General features: G+C 40.4%; 1 protein-coding gene and 1 long non-coding RNA gene across 2 annotated transcripts in view; one reads left to right on the top strand and one right to left on the bottom strand.

Moving 5' to 3' along the window:
* HAO1 (hydroxyacid oxidase 1) lies at positions 1-27849 on the top strand. Its single transcript, XM_005010822.6, has 8 exons — positions 1-185; positions 8218-8369; positions 19227-19482; positions 22168-22343; positions 23055-23146; positions 26043-26201; positions 26476-26545; positions 26931-27849. The coding sequence occupies exons 1-8, from the start codon at positions 49-51 to the stop codon at positions 26999-27001; spliced, it is 1113 nt and encodes a 370-aa protein (XP_005010879.1). The 5' UTR covers positions 1-48; the 3' UTR covers positions 27002-27849.
* LOC140002079 (uncharacterized) overlaps positions 8377-27951 on the bottom strand; it is a 31662-nt gene continuing 12087 nt past the window's right edge. Inside the window, exons 3-4 of the long non-coding RNA XR_011807956.1 lie at positions 16699-16904; positions 8377-10315 (exon numbers count right to left, since the gene is read on the bottom strand). This is a non-coding gene — a long non-coding RNA (uncharacterized lncRNA). The remainder of the gene's footprint in view (positions 10316-16698; positions 16905-27951) is intronic.

Genomic DNA, 27951 nt, shown 5'->3' with positions numbered 1-27951 from the left:
TAAAAGTGGAAAGTAGGATTAAAGAGTTATCCTGTGAGATCTGCAAGCATGTCTGGAAAGCCAGTTTGTATTTCGGATTTTGAAGATTATGCTAAAAAATTTCTCCCCAAATCAGTGTATGATTATTACCGATCTGGAGCAGATGACGAGGAGACGTTAGCAGATAACGTGGCAGCATTCTCAAGGTAGGAGGATAATTTAAGGTTGTAGAGTGCGTAAGTTATGTTATTAGGAGATGTAGTGTAATATTCTTTTTGTGTCAACAAAACTTACTTTTTCTGAAACTTCTTTATTTTTTGACTCAAAGAATTCCTTCTCAGAACATCTGTCTCTCTCCTTTTTTTTCCTTTACCTTACATTTTCTATCAAAAAGCAGTCCTAAAAATGCACTAGCATGATCTAACTTTACCTGCATTTTGTGTCTTTTATTTCAGGAAACAAACTTTCCAGTTGTAACCAACATTTCATAAGCTGATGGAAGTGTAGCTTCTACATTTTAAGCTATTATACAGGGAACACATTCTTGTATTATTGTACTTTTTAGGTCCTGAGTCAGTTTTAACACAACTGTACCTCCTAAACTGAGTTATTTTTGTGGCCTTCCCTGGTAAGTCTGTGCAACGCTGCTAAATTGCAGCTTCCTACCCTAGCGGTGTGCTCTGGAGAAAGCTCTGAAAGCCAGTGCTCAGCACTGTGTGGCTGCTGTGTGACTGTTCAGATTTCCAACAAAAGGTCAGCACTTCACCATGAAGTATTGTAAATGATAGGTACTATTGTAAACCAGTTTTGACTTGCAGACCATAGCTCTGGGCTCCTGTCGTCAATACCTCAAATCACTCAACCCTTTGTCCCAGAAGCGCAAGGTCAGCACAGAGTAAAGCAGCAACATTTCCTGTCAGATTCAGTGGATGAGTGTCAAAACTCCTGTCAAATCACTTTGTGTTATGTTGGCTCCCCGTTCCCTGAATCTGTGCTGCAGCTCTGCTACCAGAGCATCATCCCTAGCAGAGCAGAAAGGAGAGAACGTGGCCAGCAGGCTGATCACCTCATCCTGGTTGAGCCCAGTCAAACTGTTTAAACATGCAGGTGTTAACTTCCCTTTCCTTCTGTTACTCTCTGTTGGTGCAGACATCTAACTCTCCTGCGCTCTTCTTTTGCTAATCTCTTAAGGCTTTGTCTTTAATCCTGCTGTGTCTAACAAACCATAACTATTTTTCCCAATTTATCTTTAATCTTTCTCCCTCCCTACTTTGATTTTCTTTCAGAAATGTTACCCATCCTGGCAGCATGGCTAATAGTTTCTGCCTTGAACTCAAACAAAAATGTCAAATGTGGACAGATGTTACATGCTGCATTGCAGGAGTAGTCAGGATCACTCTGCATTTTTTTTTTCTTTTAACATCAGAATAGGGTAGAAATTTAAAGTTGGCACTAATGAAGAGTCACTGAGTGAGCTCAGTCTAATCTCAAGTGGTGTGGATGTTCCCATGCCTGTAGAAAAATTTACTAGGCTGGATTCTCACATCCTTATGGGGTATGGCTCAATTCACCACAGTACCTTCATCTCACAGCACCTGCCACTAGCTGGACTTCAAATCACTTTACAGTGGTGATAGGTATTGTTTGCCTTATGCCTTTGAAATGAAATATCAGCTAAGGGTTAGAGGAAGGGCAGGTATTTGTTTCAGTGCTAACTTCTAGGCAGCTTGCTGGGTTAGGACCTGCACACTCAGAGGGAGCTGGGTGCCTGAAAGGAAACCCACAGCACCAGGGGACTGATTTTGGAATGAGTTAAATGGAGTTAAAAATGGATCAACAGGTTTGAAGGTACAAGTCTTTTAAATTCAGGCTCATTTGTAGCTAAATAGTTGCCTGTAGCTTCTTGTATATCCAGAATTAAGTGATTTATACAGATATACACAGAAAGCTTTTGGCAGAGCAGAATATTAATGCTGTAGAGCAGCAATCCTAGTTACTGCTCCTGTTACTTTTCCACAGGCAGTGAGCAATTCAACTGGAAATCTCATGCAACTTTCTTAAGATTCGAGAAAACTTGGTAATTCATCTGGTGGCATTTCAAAAGTCAGCTCTAATGTTAGGGACATACATAGAAAAGCTTTACAGTGTCAGAAGACAACCACTAACCTACACTGTGACTGGTTATTTCGGACCTTCCATCTCTATGCAGAAGCCCCCATTATCAACTGAAATCTTCTTGTGCTTGGTGGTGTTCATACACAAATGAAATGACTGCTCCAAGGAGCAAATAGAAGCAAGAAAGGGTGTAATGCTTCTTCATTGAATGTTTCCAGATGCCTTGTAAAGGCTATTTACCCTAATAAAACCAAAATAAAATGTTAAGAATAGCACGTTCAGAAGAAGTGATCAGAGGTAATAAACTATAAGGGTAGTGTGTGTATTTTATTTTTTTTAAACTACTGCCTACTAGAGCTAATCATGGTCATAATCACGGTTACACCATGAATCATAGATCTAATCTGTATGGAAACCAGCTAACAAAAAATGAGTATGTCAAGTTGCCATCTTGGTATTAGTGGGGCTAAATGTTAGTGATGAGAGCAGCTTTGCTCTGAAGTTTCCCACTGCAGGAGCAGACTCCTCTCATACAGGCCTTCTTGCATCAGCCTGGTCACCTGTTGGATTCACCTCTTTCCTGCAATCTTTCAATGTATTTTCAGCCTCCAGTTTTAGGCATTCAAAAACTGCAGAGCTCACAGGGAGGCTGTGACTGAGGGTGGTATTAATTAGAAGTGCCTTGAACAGCCTGAGGGAGTGTAACTTTGCCAGATCTTGGTGTGACTGAAATGCCCGTGTACTGGCTTCCTCCTCCTCAACATTAAAGTTACAAGCGGGGGTGGTTCTGGAGGTGGAAGCTGTGTTTCTGTCTTTGCTCTCCCTTAATTTGTCTGAGTATTAGATGATCCTATTCCAGCAGTTGCTCTAGACCATTTAAATGTCTTCCAAAAGGCAGTTAATAAAATCCAAATGACTGACAAATGGGATTTGTTTTATTAAATCATCAAACAATTTATCAACAGCCAAAAAGAGATGGCATGGGCCAGAAATATTGAAGTCAAAACTATGCTTGTTACCTTCCCTTCACTTCCCCTCTCTCTCTGTATAGACCCAAGGTTATCTAGTTTTTAAGACTAATTTCAGCATGAGCAACTTCAAAAACCTTTGTTTTTAATATGATGCTTCTGTGAGAGAAGCATGATCTAACCATTATGGATGCAGGGCTGCTACTCACTCTGGATTCAGTCCCTGAGTTGCATAGTCTTTGTCTTAAACATGTTATTGGTTATCTCCCTACTCCTGAGTGCAGATCGTAGGTAAATATAAAGTAAGATGGACTTTACACCCACAAAGATCACAGAGTCAGATGACTTTGTGAAAGAAGTACAAAGAGCTTTGCTTCCACTGACCAGAGAAATCTCATTTTGATTTCTACTGTCAAAAGTTTAGTAAATACCATTTCAGGACACAGGGTTCGGTCTGTTTAAAGATGTTTACGGTATTTAAATATTTATTGTTATCTATATAAATATTTGTATTCAAATGGAAAAGAAAAAAGCATGAAATTGGACCAAAAGCATGAATTCTTAGCTAGTATTTTTGTAATGCATGGTGCAAGATTGTTAAGGTGAGACAGAATGATAGGACACTTTCTATCTGGAATAAAAAATCAGTCAAGTTTGTGAGCTCTTAATGTTTTTGGCAACTTAGTGGTTGCATTTACAATGGAAATAGATTATTATTAAGGAGAGATCTAGCAAATGAATGGCTGTTGATAAATAATGCAATACCTTTGGAACGGTCTATGCAATTTTTGGAACAGCACGATTCATATCCATTTGATAAAATCACATGTCCTGGCCTCTTGACAACACATGAACTTAAAGTAGTTTGGACTTGTAATTAGATACTGGAGCATAAAATGCCCCCAGAAGACCAAGGTTTCAGATGAAGTCAACGCTAGGTACAGTCATTCTGCTCTAGCTTCCAGTTTATCTGAGATTTGATGTTGGACTGATGAACTGGTGCTTGCATTTCAACATCAGCATTTTCCTGCTAAGGCCAGATAATTCTTTATTCAGTTTCTAAATGAAGTGGAAATGGTACTTGCATAAGTGAGGCATTAAGGCCAGAGACAATCATTTAAGGTGTCAGAGCATCCATTATTCCCTATGGCATCTGACTTTATTCACCTTGCATTTGTTCTGTGTCTGGAAACACTGAATGTCCTTCCAACACTGTGCTGTCTGGTGATTAAATTCACACTCAAGTTGTCAAGAAAGCAACAGGCCTGAATAAAGAATAGATTTTATGACAAGGCAAGGCTTGGTTGGGTGCCTTTGGCTTGATGGCACTCAAGAAATCAATCTAAAATCACCTCTTTCCGCATTTTAATGTGGGTAGAAGTATGTGTGTTTAGGAATACATTTCTGATAATCTGCTGTGACATGTTTTGCCACTGACTTCCCAGTGGCGTTTGAAGATGCTGCATTTTGTTGTCATGTACCAGGAGCTTGTTTATCAGTGACAGCACTGATGTATATTTTCTGTAAATGTACCATCATCTTGTAGCTAGGTATTAAGGGCATTAAAATGATTGGGCACATGCTTTTTTTGACCAATATTTAAATTAAGGCTGAGAATGTGATTGGGGTCAAACAAACATGTCAAGTTGCAGGGAGGGGAAAAGAAAGGAATGCTTGTAATAACAGGTTGGTTATCTTTCTGCAGCGTCTTTCACCTCAGATTTAGCGTGCTCTGAAAAGAATTGTTGTGTGGATGGTGAGACATCCTGGTAGAGAAAATGTATTTTCCACGAGCAAAAGCAGCTGTTGCTTGGCCTTGTGCAGCCATGGTACGTGCCCCTTGTGATGGGAAGTAGAGGCAGTAGGGGAGATTAAGGTTATCAAAGAGGGTTGGAGCTGGGATGGGGCCTTTGCCTGAACACTGTGTCCTTTCCCAAGCACACTGCTAGCGATGCAGTGTGAAGGGATTATTTAGTATGAATTCAGAAGAGAAATGAGAACAGCTGCTTGAAAAATGTGCTAGATTTTGAAAATTTCAGCAGTTTTTCAAAGCTGAAAAAGGGTCTGAAAAATGAGTGCTCTCCTCTTTATCTTACTCAATTGAAGAATAATTTACATTTTGAAATTTCTGAACAGGGAAGGAAAAGGGAAAGCCCATTAATCCCCCTTCACTTTCATCCTTCTTTCAAAACAGCTTTCAGCTGAAGTTGTCTGAATTGGGAGAGCTCACTACCTTCCCCAGTGCAGCACTTTCCAGCCACCAGCTGGTAAGAAAGATGCAGCAACTTGTAATTAGTGATTATAACATGCAAGTGTGGGCCTTGTTTAAAAAGGTGTGGGTGACAAGATAAATAACAAATGTACAAGGTCTTTACAAAATACCTTGCAAATGCTTTTGCTCAACGAATTGGAGGAAGCATGTCTTGTGTGGCAGTCTAACAAAAGTGTGCTCTGGTTACTGGGAAATAATGCTCTTGGTTTATCCTTACTGCTGTTAAGGGTATATCCCTACGGATTGTCCAGAAAATACCTAATTTCAGTTGTTTGGTAAAGGCACAGCTGAAAAAAAATCCATGTTTGATAAAACCTGTTGCTGCTTTTGTAAAGAGCATATTAGTAAGATAATGATCCCTTTGGTGGTGTTTGTGGGACCCAGGAAGTGCTCAGTTATGAGTGTTGATTTGATGCTGGTCTAAAGCGTGTGACCTAATAAGATGCAAGGAAAGAAGAAGCCACAAAATCAATCAGGAGAAATATTTGTTTAAATTCTGGGGCTAATAAATCTGATGGCCCCAAAAAGCTTGTGGACAGAGTTATTTGATGGTACATAAAGGTGAGTGGGAAGGAAAGCATTTATTGCTCCTTATAACAGTGTCATTTCTCTTGTATACTCTACTGGGGGGAGATAGGGGATCTTTGCTCTTTCTGCTTCTTTTCTGAGCTAAAAGAACTAAAGAGATTTGGTTCTTCAGGACTGACGCTCAAATGTGTGCTTTGCTTGCACCATGTAAAAAAAATCCTACAGGTCAGGGACAGCTGAGAACTAGGTGGCTGGAAAAGGGTAAGTTATTTCACATCCTTATGCTTTTGAGTTAGTCTGTAAACTTGAGCAAGATCATTAATGAATTTGTATTTGCTGGGAAAAGATGCCTTGAAGCTGGGAGAAAGCCTTTGGAATGAAGATTAGGAAGAAGGGGGAAAAAAGTCATGTTTTCTTTGTCCCACCCTCAGCCTGTCCTCCCCTAAAAAATAACAATCTGACACAGAAGCATGAAAACAAGTCCGAGGAGACATACTTCCAGTGTGTGTCTTGGCATCGAATAATACAGCTGACTCCCACAACTGCATCTCTTCTTCCAAGCATCATAACCGTCCTTCTCCTCCCTGGGGAGCACATTCTGGAGAATGAGCATGGCCCGGTGCTCTACAGCATAAGAAATTTGGGTCTCATCCTGGCTGTGTCTCAGGCTTCGTATAGAAATGAAAATTGATCTTCCTATAAAATGAAAAGACTTTTTTGTTTCTTTTCTTCCTTCCTTCCTTCCCAACCACCCCCAACCTGCAGCTTAGTATGCAAGCTCAAGCTGACCGCTACTCAGAGTCAGAGCACGGTCTGAAGATAACTGGCTCTGGTTGCTCTCTTCATGCTAATAATAACAGTATCCATCTCCCTCAGGCATTCTAGTGCTGAGCAGGTAGTCAGGTTCGGCAGTACTAGAGATTAAGCTTTTAATTATTTTCTTTAATTAAAAATTCAATAGCAATCATCTAAAAGTGCGGTCTTTCAGAGGGAAGGATGCATTAGTAAGACATTGATGCAGAGCCTATTACTGCTTGCAGAGAACGTTGGGACCTTGCTCAGAGCACACCCCTGAGAGCCAGCACCTGCTGATGCACACCCTCTTGTGGCTTGTGCTAACAGCGGCTGCACCATGACATTGCGTGGTTGATGAGAAAAAGCCCACTTTCACATGTACCCCCATGAATCCAGCCACATTAAGATAGGTTTGGATACTGCCAGTGCTGTCTAGTTGACCCTGTGACAGGGTTCCTTGGCTTGTTGTGCCCTCATTTGGGAGCGGGAAGGAGGAGATAAATTTTTGTGTCCAAACCTGTGATGTCCAGCCTGATTGCATCTTCAGGTGTGTTGTGGGCGTTTTAGTTCTCTTTTGGAGTCAGCTTCCACTTGTACCCAAGCTCAAGGAGAATGAAACCCTGGGTTGGTGTGGTTTCTGGTGGAGGCATTGGAAGCAAAGCAAGGTCAGGAACAGCTGAGCAGATTCAGGGCCAAGTCATTCAAGGACTAGATTGTAATTTAGTCTCTTGGGAAAGTAATTGTGCTACTTGATCTTTTCCTGTACCAAATTACAGTGGCTGTGTTTGGTCTTTTCCTGGAAATCTCAAGTCTTTGTGGTATGACGGGCTGCTCCTGGGGCTGCAGTCACTTTTCAGCTAAGCATGTGATGCACAGCAGCCTGTGTCTGCTGGGGTTGGGGCTTCTCCTGGCCTAGCGGCTCTCAAAAGGTGTCAGCAAAGATATAATGCAGTGAATGTCCATGCCCCTCTGACCTGAGAAAAGCCAAGGCAGTGATCCTGCTCACCTGTTTTCCACTGGAAGAAGTGTGGCAGCTCATTTTTCTCAATGCAGAGACCCAGAGCACAGGGACAAGAAGGGGTGAGAATGCTAGCCAGGCTCATTTTATACAAAAATCCTGTATCCTTTGGCTCCCTGGCCCATCAAACAAGCAACCAAGGGAGCTGAGAGGGTGACTAATTTCTTCTGTTCCTGCACACCTTCCGTCATCCAGCTCTGTCCCAAGGTTTTCTGGGAAGCAGGGATTCACTAAATGTTCTTTTGCAGCTCCCATCTTTTCTTTCAAATGATACCAGCCAACTGTTTTCAAAGGATCTTTGCCTCTTTCGCTCTCCATTGATTTTGGTCCTTTCTTGCCTGCTTGTTCCTTGCTTTGTACGTGTTCTCTACAGCTCCAGGTCGCACAATGTTCTGCTCTAGCAATCTCCTCCCTAGAGCCTTGTTGCAGCATCCTCCCCTCCATTTTTCACCAGTTTTCTCTTGACAACAGGAAAATCTGCTCTTGGACGTTAGGAACTATAATTCCAGTGATGCAGGTATTTTATTCTATTTATTTGTCAGGTGGAAGCTGTACCCCCGGGTGCTCAGGGATGTGTCTGTAATGGACCTGTCAACTTCAGTCTTAGGGCAGAAAATCAGCATGCCCATCTGTGTTGGAGCAACTGCTATGCAGCGTATGGCTCACCCTGATGGAGAGATGGCTACTGCTAAAGGTAAACCGTGCAGCATCCCTGCAGTCCTCTTATCTCTGAATAAACAAACAAACAAAAAAAATGGTGGGAAGGGAGCAGGTGGGCACTTGTTTCTGTGTCTTCAGATGGAAAAGGTAGATGCCCAGGACATCAGAACAGGAGGTGGCTTTGATCTGGATCCCAGACTTAAGGCATACACAGGCTTTGCCCAAACATCTTCAACAGTGGTTGCAGTCTGACACATCAGAATAGTAGTACTTAATTCTCAAGGGTGAAAATGGAGGGGAAAGAATTACTATTAGCTTTAGTCCATGTCACAACAAATACAGATTAATGTGGAGAACTGGACATGGGTGACGCAAAGTGCAGCAGGTTGTGTGACCCAACTGGAAGAGGCCAAGGAGAACATCTGATGTCCCTCTGTGGGTGAGCTGGAGCTGTGTGATGGCTCCAGGATTCCTCTCTTCAGCCCTCTGTCTGTTGTAACTGTCTTCTGTTAAAGATTGTGTCTTTCTGGAGAACCAGCAGAAATATTTTTGTGATCCTCTGTAATAAAAATGCATCCCTAGCTTTTTAGGGCTACGAAAGACTACAGTATTTAACTAGTATGACTGCATTATGTTAGCCCTGCAACTGCTGGCAGGTTGTTTTTGTACCACTTTGGCAGCACCTTTTTAGGAAAGTCATTTGGTCTTGTTTTGGGAATAAAGTGGTAGAAAAATCACCTTTTTAAAAAAAAATAAATTATTAGTTTTTAAACAGAAATGGCAATTAAAATAAATAAATAAATAAAAGCTGCCTCTTTCTGGCTTGAATTTGCAAGCTGTGGATACTTTTTGCTTGGCTGAACAGTCACCTGGTGCCAGAAATCTCCCCTTGGTGTCCTCCTTGCCCACTCCACCAGAGCATCTGTGCTTTCTCCTAACTATGGATGTTTCACAGGCCTGCAGGAATCCTTAATATCATTTTTCATCAAAATAAAAATTGAAAACATCTGTATATTTATACATTCTATAAATGTAAATGTGTATATATTTTCATGACAAGATATGCTTCCTTTCACAAGTCTGTTAATGGACACCAGTGGTCATCCATGTCTTTGCCTCAGAAGCCCTTGCCTATCTTAAGACCTTTTGCTTCAAACATGGCATTTTTTTTAGGACATCCCAGGCAAGAAAAGGGCTCCTCCAAGCTAGATGATACGCAAAGAGGTTGCTGTTGTGGAGCCGGCATCCTTAAAGTGTGTGAGAAATGGGGTATTAAACAGAATTCAAATGTGAAAATTTCTCACTCCTTTAATCCAAGTTGCAGAATGACACAATCTCAGAAGAGGCCACATGGTGTGTCTGCTGCATACAAAAAGCATCAGGGTGTGCGTTTCAATGCCCAAATGCTGGTAGAATGGAAACGGTTACAGAACAGAAGTAGTCCTGTGCATGGATGAGTTATTAATTTAACAGCAATTCCATGACCAATGCAGCAAATGCTAGTGTGAAGTGAGTCTGATTATATGCCCTGCAGTGACAGCTGGTCTTGATTCTTGTTAAAATGCGGCATTGCTGGGAGGTTCACTGTGACGAGCTGCAACACTTCAATATTGTTTCCCAAGGCCTCCAGCAAACTCAGCCTTGTTGTGAGGCTTAGACTTTGCTTCTCAACAAGGAACAATCTGAGTTTTCCTTTCTGTCAAAGGAGGCTTTTTTTTTAATTTATAGTACATTTGGGGATTTATTTATTTATTTATTTATTTATTTATTTATATTTTTTTTGCTAAGAAATTGATTAAGAAGCCAGATAGCATGCGTATTGTATGTGCAGGCACGTTCCACACGATGGAGCTCGAATACCTTGAACTGGTTGGAGAAGCAGCGTCCTGTCAGCTGCGTTAGTGCTGTCCTGGCCTTTGGCAATGCTTGTGAATTATTTCTGGCCCAGGTTATGCTGGGAGGAAACTCTGAAGCATAATACTGTTAAGTGCAAACACATTAATGCAATGTTAAGAGTGAGATTAGAAATATACAAAACCCAAGATTTTTCTTAACAAAAATATCCACCAATACTATGGCCTGGCCACATTTTATATCATAAATCTAAAACTGCATATAGAGTTGAGTGATAAAATAAGGCTAACTACTAGGGTTGAGTTATGGTTGTGGTAGATAACTTAATTTTGGAATTTCCTGACTCTTTTGCACTTAGTTTCAAACTGTAACATGATTATTGCATTTAATATTCCTGGATTTTCAAGCTAGGGGAGAGCTTAGTGTACTGGCAATGGTCTGAAAATGTGGTCAAATAAACATATCCTTGGGAGTTGATAAATTTTTCATCTCTTTAAGGACAGTGTAATTAAAATCACACCCTCTGTATTGCATTAGCATTTCTTGTAGAAAAAGTCCTCAGTTTTGTGCTCTGTTAGAGGTGGAGCAGGGCAATTGATGCCAAGCTTTTGGTTTGACCTTATAAGATGACAGGGATTAGCTGTAAAGTACACGTTTGGCTTAAAGCTTCCCTTAAATTTGGGACATTTGGGATCAAGGGTTTTGTTACATCCAACTTCTCTTAAACTTAGTGATACCTCAGAAATACAAGTGGCCAGGCTGTTGGTTGCTTTAAATCCACATTTGTTTCATCTGCACTGGTTTATGCAAGGCAAGAAAGTCTGATCCATAGTCTCATGGCTTTTTCTGAAAGCAGTATGTACTTGTAAGCTTGAATTTTGGCTCAGGTGTATAGGAAACAATGCATACAGCTGTTGTGATGGTCCTTACAAAGCACAGCGTGGTCTGAGCCTAGTCCCCTCCTGGCTTGAGTAGCTGTAGGACCAGGCATCATGCATCCTGACTTTCACTGGGGGGCATAGCAGCTGCCCAGAGGAGCGCCCACAGTGCACGTGTGTGCGTGTGCCTGGGCACTACCCTGCAGGTGCCACAAGAAATGCAGCTGCCAGGTTGGGATTGAACCTCAGAACCTTGGATTCGCGTCATCTTCACCTACAGAACAGGGTGGTGCAGGTAGAAATAGCAACTTTTTTTTTTTCCCTATGTTTTTGTATTTCATCAGCAATGTCTAGTCCTACCAGTGACTTCCCTTAAGCAACAGCATTGTGCTTTGATCTGCTCTGCTCTTCCAGTGTGTTTGCCTGCAGGCTGCTGCATAAATGTCCTCTCTGGGGAGAAGGGCATTGATGTCATGCTGTCTCTCATTAGGTAAAACTTCCTTTGCAGACCCCTTGCTTCAGGCAGGAGTTGTGTTTTGGGGAGCTGCTGTTTCTCCTTGAGGGAGGCTGCTCCACAAATGACCACACTGGTGTAAAGGAGCATGTGTCTGACTTAAAATAGGTCAAAGTCTTGCCACTTGCCGTAAACACACCTTCATCAACAATTTGGTTTCATTAGTAAAGGTTAATTTTTGGGGAAAAAAAAGTGTTGAATTGTGATATTAAAAGTTCCTGATGGTAGGCAATTGAACACAATGTTTGTAAGTTACTCCAAAAGTTAACTCCACTCTGAACAGTATAAGCTGTAATTGTGGTCAAAACTTGTATAGCTTCAAATTCCAGAGGTTCGATTTTGTTATACTTGTTGGCTAGACTTTATATATATAGTCCATACAGGCTGCAATAAGTTTGCTCGTCAGTTTTCTTTGACATATCTAAAAGGACATGGAGTCCTTCCTTATTGAGTGCTTTCTCATACTTTAAACCATTTCATGGACCTGGCAGAAGTTATTCTTTTTTTTTTTTTTTCTTCTTCAGGGCTTTCTTCAAGTGTATTCCCTAGCATTTTTGTTGTAGTTCGTCTGTGGCAATTTTTCAAATACAGGATTTTCCTTTTCAGTAGAAACTGAAAAATTGGGAGGAAAATTGTTTTGGATTAACTGAAACGTTTAATTTGATCCAAAAGGCAATGTTTTATTTCACTTTCCTACTAGCTAATGCTTTTAACCATAGCTCACTTTTGAAACAAAAGTGTTAGCTCAGAAGAAAACATTTCCATTTTGAAAATATCAATGCATGACATTTTGACTTTGGTGAATTTTTCTTGTCCTTCCCACTCCAATTTCAGCTTCTTTAAAAAATATTTGCCAAATTCAATGAATAATCTTAGCCACCATTAAAGAGCAAAGGGCTGTTCTCTAAACACTTTTCAGCATAATTTTTCCATTTTTTTCCCTTGTTTGTCCATTGGAAGATTCACTGTTCCTCAATGCAAATATATTCATTTCCATCCTGACTTCATGCTGTACTTGCAAACCAAAGTGATCCCCATGTTGTTTTCTGTCTGTACTCGCCCATGAGTACAGTAGCACTCATGGTCCTGTAAATAGGACCCACCTTTAAGTACGTTGAAACAAAATCTTGTGCATTATCCAGCTGCTTAGCAAGAAATAGCAAATTTTTTGAAATCTCACTTGATCATGAGCAGATATGTAGCATTATTTTATCAAGATTTCTATTGTTATATAGTGATGCTAATTGCATAACGCTGTCTTAATTCTTACTGACTGATTACCTTGTATTCTGTTGGTTTAGCCCGTAAGTGGTACTGCAGTACCTGACTTTTCTTAGATTTACTGAAAATTGGGCTGAACAGCTTAATTGTTTTCTTGGCCGGATCTTTCAAAAAATTTGAATGCTAGTTGTTTAGATCTGGTGATTTTATGTTTACTCTGCAATTGCTCTCAAACAGCTTTCTGAGTTACTGCTGACTCAAGAAGGATTTCACCATCACCTGTGATGCATCTGCACAGTCTGCTTTGCCAAATAGAGAAGAGGAATACTGGCTGAAAAGTGTTTTTCCCACCTGTTTACTTACTGTCAGCTCTATCATTTTCACCTAGACTGGGATCAATACCTTTGCTCCCTTGGCTCCTAACAGGCTTCTGAAACACTTTTTGTTTCTTTAATGCTGCTGAACATCTGAATTCAGGTTTCTTGTGCTCATCTGATGTTTCCATGACTGAGCAAAGTATTTTGTGATCTGCTGGTTTTTGTGCTCAGTCCCATGGTGACAACAGCAGGACTTTGCACCCATCTCTCACTTGCTACTTATATGATCTAATAAAATAAATTTCAGGGTATGGCTACTACACAGAGTCATTGAAAGGAAAATATTCATGTGGGACAACACGGGACCTAATCCTCACTCCCCCAGAGATGTGTATGGCCAGGGGACTTAATGGTGCAACTATATACAGGTGCTCTGGCATGACAGCCCTTCAGACCTGGCAGCGTGTTTCCCTGCTGCCTTCCTGCCCAGCTGACAAAATGTTGTGTCAACAAGCTGTCGGCCCAACTTGCACAGAGAGTTTTGAAAGGGGTAAGTGAGGTAAGTCTGGGCAGGGGATTTCTCAGCCAAGTGTGTTTCGTCAAGAGAGCAATGTTAAGTACTTTAAACAACTCTGTTTCTTAGGAGATGCAACTCAAAGAACATAGCTACTTCTCTTGAGAAATACCACTGTGCCAAAAGGACACCATGTTGATCCCAAACTTGTCCTTTGGCCCCGAACACGGGGACAGTGGATTCAGGGAAAAATGACCACAGTGGGGCTTTTTGACCAACATGCCTCTGAGATGCCCCTAAAAGGCAAACAGTGGGAAGTTGCAGAGCAAGAGAAAAATAGCGAGATTTACCCTTTCCATACAAGGAAGGTAACCCTGACAAAACAAGAAAAGTTAAACTGGGACCTTCTCCAGTGCTCTCCACTGAGGTACGTTGCCTTTGGGTTGCCCACAGGAATAAACTCCGTACCTTTTCAGTATCAGTTAATGTAGTGATATCCCAGCAGAGTTAGGAGGGAAACATGGTTTAAAGATGAAAAAAGGGCTGAGAATCATTATTATAGAGTTACAGGATGGTTTGGGTTGGAAGGGACCTTAAAGGCCATCTAATTCCAACCCCCCTGCTGTGGGCAGGGATGCTTTGCACTAGACCAGGTTGCCAAAGCCCCATCCAACCTGGCCTGGAATGCTTCCAGGGATGGGGCATCCACAACTTCCATGGGCCACCTGTTCCAGTGTCCCACCATCATTGCTCTGTTCTCCTGTGGACTTCACAAGTAGGTCCTGTCCCATGATCAGCCTTGATTCGTTGCTATGTAAAATAGTTTAGTTGAATTCCCCAAGAAAGGAGACAGTCTTGTTTTGTTTGCATTTATCTTTCTTAATGAAAATAAATGTCCTTGTATCTCAGTTCAGGTGTTTCCAGTGGCTCAGGACAGGTGGGAATGGGGCTGAGACACCTGTGCCTATGCAAAGCAGCTGTGGAGCGAAGTCTGTGGAGGTCCTCTTTCTTAAACACCCCATCATATCCCAATTAGAGGTGCATTTGGCCTTGAACTAAGGTGGAGTACAAAGAACTTAAAGCTTTATCGTCCTGATCTTGAAAGCTCCCCCTAACCTCCTGTGTGTGCCTAATGCCATGCTTTCTGCTCTGCCACTGACCTCAGTGGGAACCTGCAGTGTGTACAGAGGTAAATGTATGTTTTGGGCAATGCTCAGGATTTGGGTTTAAAAGATGACCTTAAAAAAAAAAAAAAAAAAAGGTGGTCTGAAATGGCATGAGGAAAGGCTGGTTTAAAAAAAATCTGATGTTTAAACTCTGGCAAATGTCACATGTTGCTGCAAGTTTCCCGTGGGAATACGGATCTAGGACTGACTTGTAATAGTAAATTAAAGTATTTGCAGCACCCCTAAATTGAAATATAAAATATAGTTGTTAGAGGAAATGAACTGCTTCTGTTTTCTTCAACTGCAGTTATGCATGTAAGAAGAAGTATATTTTGGCAAATCCTGATTTGAGGTAGGGAAAAAAACTAGCAATACTCTGAGACTATGTATCGTATTTTTGAAAGCCTACAAAATTGTCAAAACCTTAAAAATGATCAAAATAAAAACACAGGTCAACTAGAACCAAAAGCTGAAATCTCCAAAACTTTGAAAACTGTTGTGTGCATAGACTTTGAATTTGACTGTGAAAATAACAGAATCCTTCAGGTTGGAAGAGACCTCCAAGATCACCTAGTCCAACCTCTGACCTAACACTAACAAGTTCTCCACTAAACCATATCACAGAGCTCTACATCTAAACGTCTTTTAAAGATCTCCAGGGATGCCCAAAATATATGTGTTGAGCCGGTGCTTTAGCAGAGAGTGGTTAACTATAAAAGTAGAATGAGAGAGGAATTTTGTGAGTACACTCTTATGAAAACTCCATAGCCTAATTTGGGATAGTTGAACTTTGATTTTTATCAAAAATCTAATCTTAAATAAGATGAAAGTGTTACCTTCTCTATTGCCACATATCCCGGTAAGTTGAAAGGATATTTTTTGTGTGTATTTAAAATGGTATTTTGTGTTTAAAATCTTCTATTCAGTGAATATACTGTGTGGTTTCTATTTCCATTTCTGCTTTTGCAATTGTTCTTGTGTCCTTAGGGCTGTATATATTCAGAATAAAAGTAAGAATAGAAATAAATGGATACCTACAGACAAATTGAACCATAACATTTACATTTTTCCCTTATCTGATCTGAGAGTTTTGCAATTGCTGGGTTAGTAACCCCTCCCTCTCATTCATGAACTCATATTTGACAGAGCAAAAGGAATGCTGCTCCCTTGTTTCTTAGCATCACTTAATGGACTTGATTGAGTAAATCACTTACAATGGGATTTGTGACAAACCACCACAGCTGATCTGAGCAAGATTTTTATTATTATTATTATTTTTACTAGTGACTAGTGTGAGCTAGGCCTGGAATTTTAAATCGGTCAATTGTTTTCTTTTACTCCTCTGAATCAGATTTTATTTTGAGTCAGTTAATATTTATACCTTATTTCAGTTCAGATTTTTGTTCCTGTATGTTGTAGTAAAGCAAACACAGCAGCAGCAAGAATAATTGAACATGACTTTAAAATTGCAGTGATTGAAGTGGAGGGCTGTGGTGTGATGCCACTCACCTACCTTTAATCATTTACATGTGATGTATTCACTGGAGGCTGCCTTTATAGACAATGAGGAGAATTATACCCTGTAACTATTTCACTTCACTTCACTTCAAATGGAGTCTAGGAGACTATCCCATATGCACATGCTTGTATTTGCTCAGATACATCAATCTTAATAAATTAGGCAACAGATGCATTTCCAATCTGATTGACAATGGAATACTATAAAACAATTGACCTGTGAGGATTATTCAGCAAAGACTTCAACAGTTTGACCCACTTAGCTTTTTGATTAAGTTGCAGCCTGATTGCAAATGACTGGTTTGCAAAATACAACACAAATCGGTGGTTTCTAATGCACCTTTTCTTTGGGTAGCCAGAGGGTGAAAAACATTACCTTACCTCAGGTTCCTGTTCGGGCAGCACAGATGCATCTGTATTGTTTTGTGTTATATGCTGTCTCTTGTGATGTATACCTTTTTTCTTTTTGGGAGTAGAAGGTGATTTTAAGTGGGCAGCACTTTCTGAAGCTTGTTAGATGTTTCTTTAAGCTGCTCCTTAAAATCTGTTGATTCTGCAGTTTGCAGCTCTTCATGAGGTAGCAAAACCTGCAAGACAAAAGGCATGGGTATTTTCACTGATTGAAAGCTGCCTTGTGGCTGTATCCAATTTATTTGAAAAAGCTGTTCATAAGCTTCAACCCTGAGATTTGTAATCCTTATTTAATAAAATGCTGTCATAAAGACCACTTTTTAATGCCTTCATGGGCTGGAGATGAGGTTTTGAAACAGAGGTCCATTTACATTAAAAAAAAAAAAAAAGCGTGCTGTGGTAGACCAAGAAAAATAGGCTTTATATAATATTTGAGTTTTACAGTGTTATTTCCTTTATTTTACTTTAAGTGATAGATTACTTCTAAAAGAATAAGTCATATATTCATAAAAATGTAGTTGTATGAGGTTAGCTGGTTTGCAGTGCAGCCCAGTTTGGAAATCACCCTGTGGAGGTAGCTGGCACAGAGCCTTGAGCTGCCTGACCCCATCTAGGATTGTTTGGTGATGTTTGACCATGGGGCTGCCCACACCTCAGGAGTGATTTCACTGTACAGTTATTGAAGGTGAAGGAGGGAAGTGCAAATAACATTTGCTATGAACTCCCCTCCCTTTGGCCTCTGTGGAGATTTTTGGACACCACTTGTCTGTTGTACCTGCACATCTTCTTTTTCTCCTTTAGGGACTCCTGGATGGGGACTGCCACTTGGGGTGTTTCTCTCACTTTCAGCAAGACCAGATTTTTATTTTTAGTTTCATTACTTTTCCAGAAGAGTGAAGCTTTATGTGCAGGATCAGGTGATGGATGTTGAGACCCACTCCTTTAGGTCATGAGATAGGATGCAAAGATGTCAGAGGAAACACAAGTGGAGGTTCCCCCTCAAATCTTTAAAGGCCCACCGAAAAAAAGCCTGTAGAGGCATTGAATCTAAGCATCACGTTGGCTCTGATCTTTGGGTGAGAGTGTTCATAACATTAGCTTTGTAGTCTTAGTTTACCACCACTCTTCTGAAGGTTTGGAGCTGGATAGGAGCCCTGTTCAAAGATTAGTTGGAACAAACTCATCTCTCAGTTTATCAGTTGGAGAAAATGTGATTAGCTACCTAATCTGTTATTGGCTGAGATGTATGACAGCACCCTTTTTCTTAAGTTCATAAACATTTGTACTGTGTACCTACATATGTTTATTCAGCTTGCACTATTTTACAAGCAAATACTTCACAAACTGATGTTTTTTTCTGTTTGCACGAAATGGTAAATGAATAGCAGAATGATGATTTAACATTTTGCATAATACAATATCGAAGAACAATCTAAAAATGCAGACAGGGAGGAAATAAAATTCGTTCATGCATTGCATGCAAGAAACTGAAATGTTCCCCTGTGAAACCAACCATCCTTACAGTTCAATATTAATTCATATGAGAGGGACAATGCACTTTAGCTGGTGCTTTTGGCTTACATCTGTGGAAAGTTCTTCTGTGGAAAATAAGAAGCCCTCAATCTTGAGGCCAGTAGCTACCTTTTTATAATCAACAAGAGCTATAAAAACAGCAACACTTGCTAGGCAGGAGATCTTGGACAAAACAGGGATCACATCTGTGTAATAAGGTTGCCTGCTGGACTGTGTCCTTTCTCTCTTCTGTTATTATGCCCTGAAACACCCTGTAGGGATGAAAACAGGTGCTTGCTCAGAAAAGTCCTAGGAGATACCTTTATTAAAAGTGCTTCATGCTAGCGAACATCTTGAAGGGGGGAGAAAGTAGTCAAAGTGCTATGATAAAAACTTGGAAAAGTAGCAAGTGCTCGAGGGGGCACATGTGGCAGTGGCAAGGAGGACCAAAGAGCAATGTTGACAATGATAGTCCTGAAATGCCAATCTGCAGCAATGTGGCAGCATTCCAAAAGCTGGAAAAATGAATTTTTTTTGGGGGGGGGATCATTTAAGACTGTGTGTATGCAAGTATGCCCTTAAATGTGTGCTAAAATTTCTCGACGAGTGTTAGCCAGACTCTAGGGGCTTACAGACAGACCCCCCATAGGATGAAGAATTAGTAATGTGGGATTAGGCTTATTCTGATTATAATGTCTTTTATTTCCAGTATTAGAACAGGAATCATCCCAAGCATGCACACAGCAGTTGCCAGAAATTGGCCAATGAACACAGAGAATAAGCCAGAGAGCTCTTGCAGCAGCCCACTGCTGTTAGTAACTGCTAACTATTAACATAGCATGCACTGAAAGACTAAAAGCACATTCACGCTGAAGAAAGGCAGTGTGGAAGCACATGCACTGACACTCTCTTATGAGCCAAGTGCTCCTGTTTAGAGGAGCCTCTGTGTTTGGGGCAGTCTTGAACATGACCTTGTGTTCCTCCAGCCTGCCAGGCCATGGGGACAGGAATGATGCTGAGCTCCTGGGCGACCTCTTCCATCGAAGAAGTTGCTGAAGCAGCTCCTGACAGCCTTCGCTGGCTGCAGCTTTATGTGTACAAGGACCGGGAGGTTACCAAATCCCTAGTGAAGCGTGCGGAGAGAGCAGGTTACAAAGGGATCTTCGTGACGGTGGACACGCCGTTTCTCGGAAGGCGCATCGATGATGTGCGAAACAAGTTCCAGCTTCCTCCCCACCTCAGGTAGGTGCCTGCCGGTGGGATGTGGGATGAGCATATGAGTTGGTACACTGTACAGACCCTGACTAATACTTGCTGAAGTGCTGGCAGAGTGGTAGCAGCCAAAGATTGGCTGGAAGGGTAAGGAATGAATGGGATGTGCAGGACTTGGATTTGCAGCAAAACAGAGCTAAAATCTTGCCAGAATCTTGTACTTACAAGGTTCTGATACTGCCCACAGTATCAGGACATATTTTAAGAGTACTGTGTTTGCTCTTACTCAGAATCTGGAAATGAAAACAAAATTGAAATTAAAAAGAAGAAAAAAAATGTATTTTGAAGCATTGATTTGAGTTCTGAGTGAAAGTTAGTTTTGAATACTACTAATGTATCTGAAGTGCTCTTCCAATGTCTCCTACAACTGTTATGTATGTACATGTATGTACCATATGTAACATGAACATACCAAGAAATAAAAAATCACATCCTGAGGTTCTTCATTTTCATAATACTCATTTCAAAGGTAAGCTATGGGACTGCACAATAAATCTGATTGTTCACCTTGGAGGTATAAAGCTCCAGAACATGGGCTGTCAGATCCCATGCCTATATTCTAGTCCTTGAAGCTAACGTGAGATAGTGAAGACTGACAGAACAGCCTTAACTTTGCCTCTGATTTCTATATTAAAGTACAATCTTATGAGAAAAGCACCAGAAGACGCAAAAATCCCGGACAAACCTGACAGTAAAATGTAGTCCGCTGGCATGCATATGCCCCACGTATTAATCCTGCTGTAGATCCGTGATTGACAAAGCTTTGTTGATACACACTGAAATTTTACCCAAGGAGAAGGTATTTTTAAGAGCTTTTTTTAGGGGTAGTATCATTTTAAGGCCTGGGGTTAAAGATAAACAGTTTTTGAATGAGAGTCAAATAACTCAAGAAATATTTGAGACAAGCAATAGAGCATTTCTGAAACACTTTGACCCCACCTGACCCACCAGTAACAAGGTTTTGTTTGATTGAACCATATGAAATAATATGAAGTTGAAGTAATTTCTAAAGGTTAAAATTCCTTCAGATTTCAGAATGACTCTCAGTGTTTTGTTGCAGAGTTGGTGGTGAAATTCTCTAGTGTGGGGCTCTGCTTAGTTATGTGATAACTTTTTCTTGGCTTCAGATTTTCAACAAAGTTTCAAAGCAACAACAAGGTGCCATTGTGCTCAGAAATGTATGTAAGGCAACATTCATTCAAGTGTTGATCTGTATTCCACAGTCCAAGAAAAACAACAGTTATTTATATAATCTTATCCATGGTTCTGTTTTTCTCTGGGTACCCCACCCTTCACAAACCAACAGCTGAAAAGCTGAATCTTGCTGAGAGCCTGCTCCTTTCTCATTTTCTTCTTTGCTTGGAGCTGAACAGAAAACCCGTGTGAAATGTTGCTTGTTACAGGCATGAAATCAGCAGTGAAACTAGCCAGTTTCCGTGCAAAAATAGTGTGTGTTCCCAAAATGTGGAATATGAGTATAAAATAGCACAACGTGGAATGACATGCAATTTCCAGAGAACAGAGCAATCAGCCTGGTGTGGAACAGGGGTGTCCTTGGTGGTACTGGTGTCACTGATGGTGGTTTGGTGTTTGTGAGCGCTCAGGCACTCAGTTTCTCTATGCACCCTCATTTCCTCCTCTCCTGCTTTGTCTAGTAAGACTGAACTCTGATGCCAGGGGCTGATACTTACCATTTGATTCCTAGAACTGATTAGATTGCTTTGGTGCTAAAGAGCAAATAATAGCTAAAGTTTTCATGTGAGCTTTGTTCCCGTACGTTTTACAAGCAAATATACAAAAAAAAAAAAAAAAAAAAAAGATGAATTGTACACAAGAGGAACTGTCTGGATGTTGGTCTTGTCAGCCAGATGAAAATTCTGATTTCTTTGCAAGGCTTCATGCAGTTCCATCTAATTCATGGAACTTAGGAAAATTTCCTTTCCTTTTTCTGCTCTACCATCTACATGTTGCCCTATTTCCTTCAGTGCTTGAATCCCCTGGATTGGGGTGGGGGAGAAGTGGCAGGAAAATACTTGCTGTGTGAAAACTAAGGGCACTTCTGCTACAGATACGGGTAAGTAGAGGTGCACTTCTTGATGTCTGTGGGTCTTGGATTATGTTATGAAAGATCAATGTTCCCTTGGTACGTGTAGCCTTTGCTGCTCAAGAATCTGAATAGCCCACAGTCTGATGCATTTATCCTCACAGTGCCCCTGGAGATGCTGGGAATCTCCATATGGTGGGAAACTGAGGCCAAAGGAGTGGCTAAGGGTTGTGCCCTATTTTGCACGCGAGGTCTATGGCGGGATAGATGGTTGGGCCCAAACCCTAAATTAGTCTTTTCATTGGGTTTTGCCTCCTGATTGTGGATTTGATGACAAACCTTTAGATTTTGGACTTCATTCTATTTCCTTCAAAAACATTAGGAGTGCTGCCTTGTGCCAAAGAAATTTGCACCAAAGTTAACAAATGTTTTGCCAGCTGAAGATCTTGACTTTGACAAACCCTGATACAACATCCTGGGGTAGGCTTTTTTGCTCCTGCCCTACAACACAACACAAATTTAGCACAGGTGTGTTGAATGCCGGCACTAATATTTTTATGACTCCAGTGAATATTTCTCAGACTATTTTTCTGTGTTCTTTGTCATTTTAGATTAAAAAATTTTACAAGCAACAACTTGGCGTTCTCCTCAGGAAAAGACTTTGGAGAAAACAGTGGACTGGCTGTCTATGTAGCCGAGGCAATTGATTCAAGTGTTAAATGGGAGGACATCAAGTGGCTTCGAGGGCTGACCTCACTGCCCATCGTCATGAAAGGAATCCTCAGGGGTGTGTAGTTCTACTGCTTCCTATGGAGCAGGCAAGGCGCTCTCTTGCATAAGGTCAAAGAAGGGGGTTTTGCATTTTGCTGGTTGAAGGTACAGGTCAAGGTTTGTGGTTTATCAGGCCTGAATAATAATAATAATTCTATTTAAGTTCATAGGTTGGTGTAACATCAGTCGTATTGGAAATCACATAGTCAGGAAGATCAAATATTTTACTTGTAAACCCTCACTCTAACATGAGTTGTGTGCTACTTAAAGGAAAGCTGGATTTCTGTTCTGTCAAAAGAGCACTGAGGATGGTAAAATAACTTCATTTACTATGGATTATTACTGCAATCTTATTGATAACTACGGCATTGAGAAAATCATTTAGCAGAAGAATTTTAGGGAGTGCTCCAGGACAGAGAAAAGAGAATAAAAAGACTGGCCATCAAAATGGCTGATAAGCCAAAATGAAAAAATATTCTGCTCCAGGATTTCAAGTGACATTTCTAGTTTTTTTTTTTTTTTTGCTTAAAGACAAAACTGTTATTCTGTGTTGAGATGAGCATTTGGAAGGACGAAGCCCTAAGTAGTTTCCCAGTATCTTGCAATTTATTTTTTTATTTTTTTATTTTTTTTTAACTGATGCCATAATTTCCCTCATGATGTTGCACTCCCAGTTTTGGAAAGGAGTATTTTCTTATTACTTTTTTTTTTTTTTTTTTTTTTTCAGCTGATGATGCTAAAGAAGCTGTAAAGCTTGGGGTAAATGGTATCCTGGTGTCAAATCATGGAGCACGACAGCTTGATGGAGTCCCTGCAACTGTAAGTACTGGTGCCAGTATGCAACAAGTCCTCTCTGTCTTCGGCTTCTTGTTTTCTTCTGCTGAATACATGGTAGCTGGAGGAAAAAAACTGTAAATATATCTGTCTAATGCCTTAACCTATGAGCCCGTCTCCCTCTCTTTCCTTCTCTTTAGTATGTCACAGCATACTTTGAGTTAGAATCAGCCTCCGCTTTGTCAGATCAATTGAAAAATGCCTGGAGGGTTTACGTGTGACTTTCTTCAAGCTACCTGGGTACCCTTTCCTGGCTGCAGTAGCCAGCACTGGAATCCAGAGGAGCAATTTCAGATAGCATATTACTGGCAGTTACACTGTTAGAAATTAGGATTATTTTTCTTTTTTCTACTCTTGTCTTTTTTGTCTTCCTCATTCCTTTAGAAACCCTTTGTTGCAGTTTGTAGATCACCAAAGATTGCACTAAAGATGCTATCCCCTTTTAATATTCTCTGGAGACTTCTGAAAATTTAAGTTAACAGAACAGCTAAAGACAGAAGGAAACTCTCCCCTTTTCTCCTTTCAAACCTTTTCACCTTTCAAAAAGGTACAGGGTGGTTAAATTACATGTTTTTTCCTTCTTCCTTTTCCTTGCTATGCTACCCTGTACATCTTCCAAAGGTAAAAAGGAATTTGAGAAGTTCTCAATTGACAAAAATGAAAGAAGTAAAGGAATGTGAAAAAGGTTGTGTTCAGGCTGAAGGAAAACCCCCAAAATTCCAATCATCACTCATCATGCTTCATTTGGTGTGAGAAAGCTGCACAAGTAAAGAGAGAATGAATGGGAGGAGAATCAAAGCCCAGATATGACTGTTTCAGGATTCCTGATGTGCCCTTGATGAAAAACCTCCTGTTTTCCATGAGGATTTTCTGGAGGGAGGAGACAAGCCCTTTTCCATTGCAGAATGTTTTGTATGTGAAGTCTTAGCAGTTCAGCCCTGCAGGCCCACTAGTGTCCCCCCCTTCTTGCTCTGAAACATTTCTACTTTTCTCCTTGGGGGCAGCTGAGGATTTCCCCAGTTGATTTCATTCACCAGCTGATCCTTCAGAGGTCTTCACGTGGACCCATTGATTACCTGCCTTTTCAGAGGGTGGGTGCCTAATGCTTAATAAATTTATCTTCTTTAACTTCTGTCTTCTTGTCACCTTTTAAGAATGTATGCCTCAGTTTTACCGAGCGTATTGGAAAAATCTTGGGCAAGTCTGTGTGAGGTAACCCAACAGGAAGAATGTATGAGGATATTGAAAAAAAAAAATTGAAAAATGAGAACTCAAGAAACAGAATTATTATTTTTTGCCAAGTAGAACAAATTAAAATTGTGAACTACTTGTTTTGAGTTATTCCTTTGCAACACTGTTCACTGTGCAGATGAGAAAGCACTATCAAAGCTGGCATGTTCACTGGAATTCATCTTACAAAGGACTATTTCACAATGCAGTTTTCATAATGTAAATATCTGTATTGGAATACGCAAAGTGTTTCTGGTTTTGAAACAATTTCATGGTTTTCCAGAATGTGAGCTGAACCCGAGCTGGTTAATATTTCTAGTGTCTAGTTACACATTGAGGAAATCTATGTTTTAATTATTGTTTGCATCATACTTTAGTTATTATAGCACTTTAATGTTGGTACAGTTTGTCAGGATGTAGAAAGTGGTCTCTGTGTATGGAAATAGATCCAAAATATGTTTGGCAAGAGAGCAAAACCAAAGGGAGGGGAAAAAATCACAGCAAGTGCCAAACTTCAAGAAAATTTTAATCCAAATCTAAAAACAAACTGTACTTTCACGTTTTTTCCCTCATCTCCTGGTCATTTTTTATCCATTAGAAAGGAAATGAATTGCATCCGTATTTGAAAGACATGAATTTGTATGCCTTTTGTCTTACTACCACACACTGTTTCCAGTCTCCTTAGTACTTGGCTTCCAGTTCTGTGTCTTTCCTGATATTCATGAAAAGGAACTATTGAGGCATTATAGGAACAGTTGCTATGTAATGCTTGAGCCTTGCATTCAGGAGGTTCATCTCTTCCTGGGACTTCTTGCATGGTGTTGACGTGTTAGTAAATTCCCTGGTTACTTGTCTGTACCTTGGGAACACTAAGCATTCTTTTCCCCCTTACCTTTACCAATGGTGTAGGGAGTAAGGGGAAATTGGTAAAAGCAATATACATAGTAGAAGAAAATAGTAGATATAGTAGAATAATAGTAGAAGAAAACATTTTCCATCTTGCTCAAAATTCAGAGAATGCTAGATTTTCCTTATATTAAGAAGCTCCTTCTACAACTATTCCTGTAATCAAGATGCATTTTCAAATGGAAAAACACATTCTTTGTTTTTTCTGTCAACTCTAAGAACAAGTTCCTCATGACACATCTCTTACTCAGTGTCTTTATGTACTATGCCCACTTTTGTGTTCCTTGGTGCTAGCTGGCACTCATTAAAATTAATGATGACTTCAAGGAAGAAAGTGAAGATGGTTATTTAAAAAGCCAGTGATTCAATTTTATCCCCAGCCTACTGAACACTGAAGGTTTGGGGAGGGCAATATCAAGGAGCAGACCTCATCTGTGCCTGGTATTTCTTAAATTCTTCACAAGTATTTCAGACTGGCTTGTGTTGGATACATGTGATAGGATTAGATGGACATTTTATGTGATCCTGCTGATTCTCATTTTATTTATCTGACTGTCCAAGTAAATTTGACCTTTTTGTGTATCCGCTAACATTCTAAGTCAATTCTGTTTTTGAACACAAAGCTGTATTACTAGTGCATACAATTAAGCAAGCAATTACTCATTTAGCTTTTTTAAGCTTGAATTCAAAAAATAAATTGTGCTGCAGAAGTGGACGAGCTGTATTCCTGGTTTCACTCTTCTAGATTGATGTCTTGCCTGAAATCGTTGAGGCTGTGGAGGGGAAGGTAGAGGTGTTCCTAGACGGTGGTGTAAGAAAAGGCACCGATGTTCTCAAAGCGTTAGCCCTGGGTGCCAAAGCTGTATTCATCGGAAGGCCTCTCGTCTGGGGCTTGGTTTATCAAGTAAGTCACAAAAATCTCAAACTTATGTTTTTAGATACCTAGACTAGCTGTTCAGGCTTAGTGTATGTGCACGTGTCTATGTGTGCCTGTAGGGGTGTGTGTGAGAGAGGGTTTCTGAATGCATGTGGTTATCCAGATCTTTATAATAATCTAAAACTTTCTATCAAATCCTTAAGAGTCAGGGTTGTCCATGAAATGTTCTTTATATGTTATCTGTATCTACACACGAGCTACATGTACATATAATAGTGCACGTTGTTTCCTAATTGCCTAGGGTGAAGAAGGAGCAAAAGAAGTTCTCCAGATGCTGAAGGAAGAGTTTCGCCTGGCAATGGCCCTGACAGGTGAGACTTGTTTCCTCTCAGTAACAACCACCTCTGTCTCTCGTTTCCTCAGAGCTTTCACTTGCCCTGTGCAAGGTGCTATAGTAACCTACAGAAGGGAGATAGAAATGTAGTATAAACAGATTAAGCTGCAGAGAGATGAGAAAAGAGACTGCTGTTAACCCTGTCCTATACATGGGGAACTGAGTAGATTAAAGTAAAAACAAGTATAAATGTTTTTGACAAGGAAAGTGATAAATCCATAGAAAAGTAGTGGCAAAAAAAAGTCACTAGGGGGTGGTTTTTGTTTGATGATGCAGATAGAAATGCGATAGGAAAAAAAAAGAAAAGCTTAGAATGGGATAGAAAAGTGAGGCTTTTGACCAATATGTAACTTGTCCTCTAGGATGCCGCAGTATAGAAGAAATTAGCAGGACGCTGATACGAAGACATGACGTATTGCTTTCCAAGATTTAGGTCTGAAGGTGACCATCTTGCCTGTTGTACAGAAAGTATGCCACCAAATAAAAAGCAACTGTTTGCTCTTTGGGCCTCAAGCTGCAGTCCTGACTGAGAAGGGGTCATTTGTAAGACATCACTTGCCGAAGAAAGTACATGAAGCAAATTTTACAGGTGTTTCTGTATTCTGCTAGGCTCCTATGGAAAGCTGCTCTGCTGGTAGTTGTGACTAGAAATCAGTCTTTATACAAGATCGGCACAAAAGCTACAAGGTGTTTCTGCAACAAATGTTAATACTAACTTACAAACCTCCAATAATTTTTGTTAAAATGAAACTATAAACAGAAATGTTCTGATGGCAAACAGCTGCTAGAATATAGACATTTAAAATGTAAAAGATATTTCTTGCTCACTGTTTAGAGAGACTACGCTGTAGATCAAAGAGTAAATTTTGCTTTATGAACAATGCCTTTTCCCTAGCAACTACGTGCTATTCCTTTTTAAGCATGTGGGTTTGTATGATGTAGAAGCTCAGAGGACTAGTAGTTGTAAAGAGCTGAACAGCAAAGCAAAACTGGGGAAGTTCTGTTCTCTGACACAAAGCCCGTTGCAATCAGACATCCACTATGCTTGTGTGTCAGATGTGCATCAGATTCCAGGTGTGTGCAAATCCTTGCAGTCCTAATACCTTTTCCAAACTATGCTGACAACACCCAGCTTGAGCCATAATTCATGATTTCTACCTGGACTCATTTACTGACAGCTTTTTAGATTATTAATTGGTTAAGCCTGTGGTGTCCTGCATCACTACTGCATAGAATTGATAGGTAGAGGCTGGCTATAGACCCCAACAGACATATTGAAAAGTTCCTTCTCACTTTCCATGGACAGAGAAACTCAGTTGCCAGCAGGTCACTATTCCTGTGTTATGACTGTAAATATAACTGAGTTTGATCCATCCCTTTCCA

The sequence above is a fragment of the Anas platyrhynchos genome, chromosome 3 (genome assembly GCF_047663525.1).
Source record: "Anas platyrhynchos isolate ZD024472 breed Pekin duck chromosome 3, IASCAAS_PekinDuck_T2T, whole genome shotgun sequence".
Taxonomy (NCBI): Eukaryota; Metazoa; Chordata; class Aves; order Anseriformes; family Anatidae; genus Anas; species Anas platyrhynchos.
The sequence above is the reverse complement of the archived record's forward strand: the minus strand, read 5'-3'. Positions and strand labels throughout refer to the sequence as shown.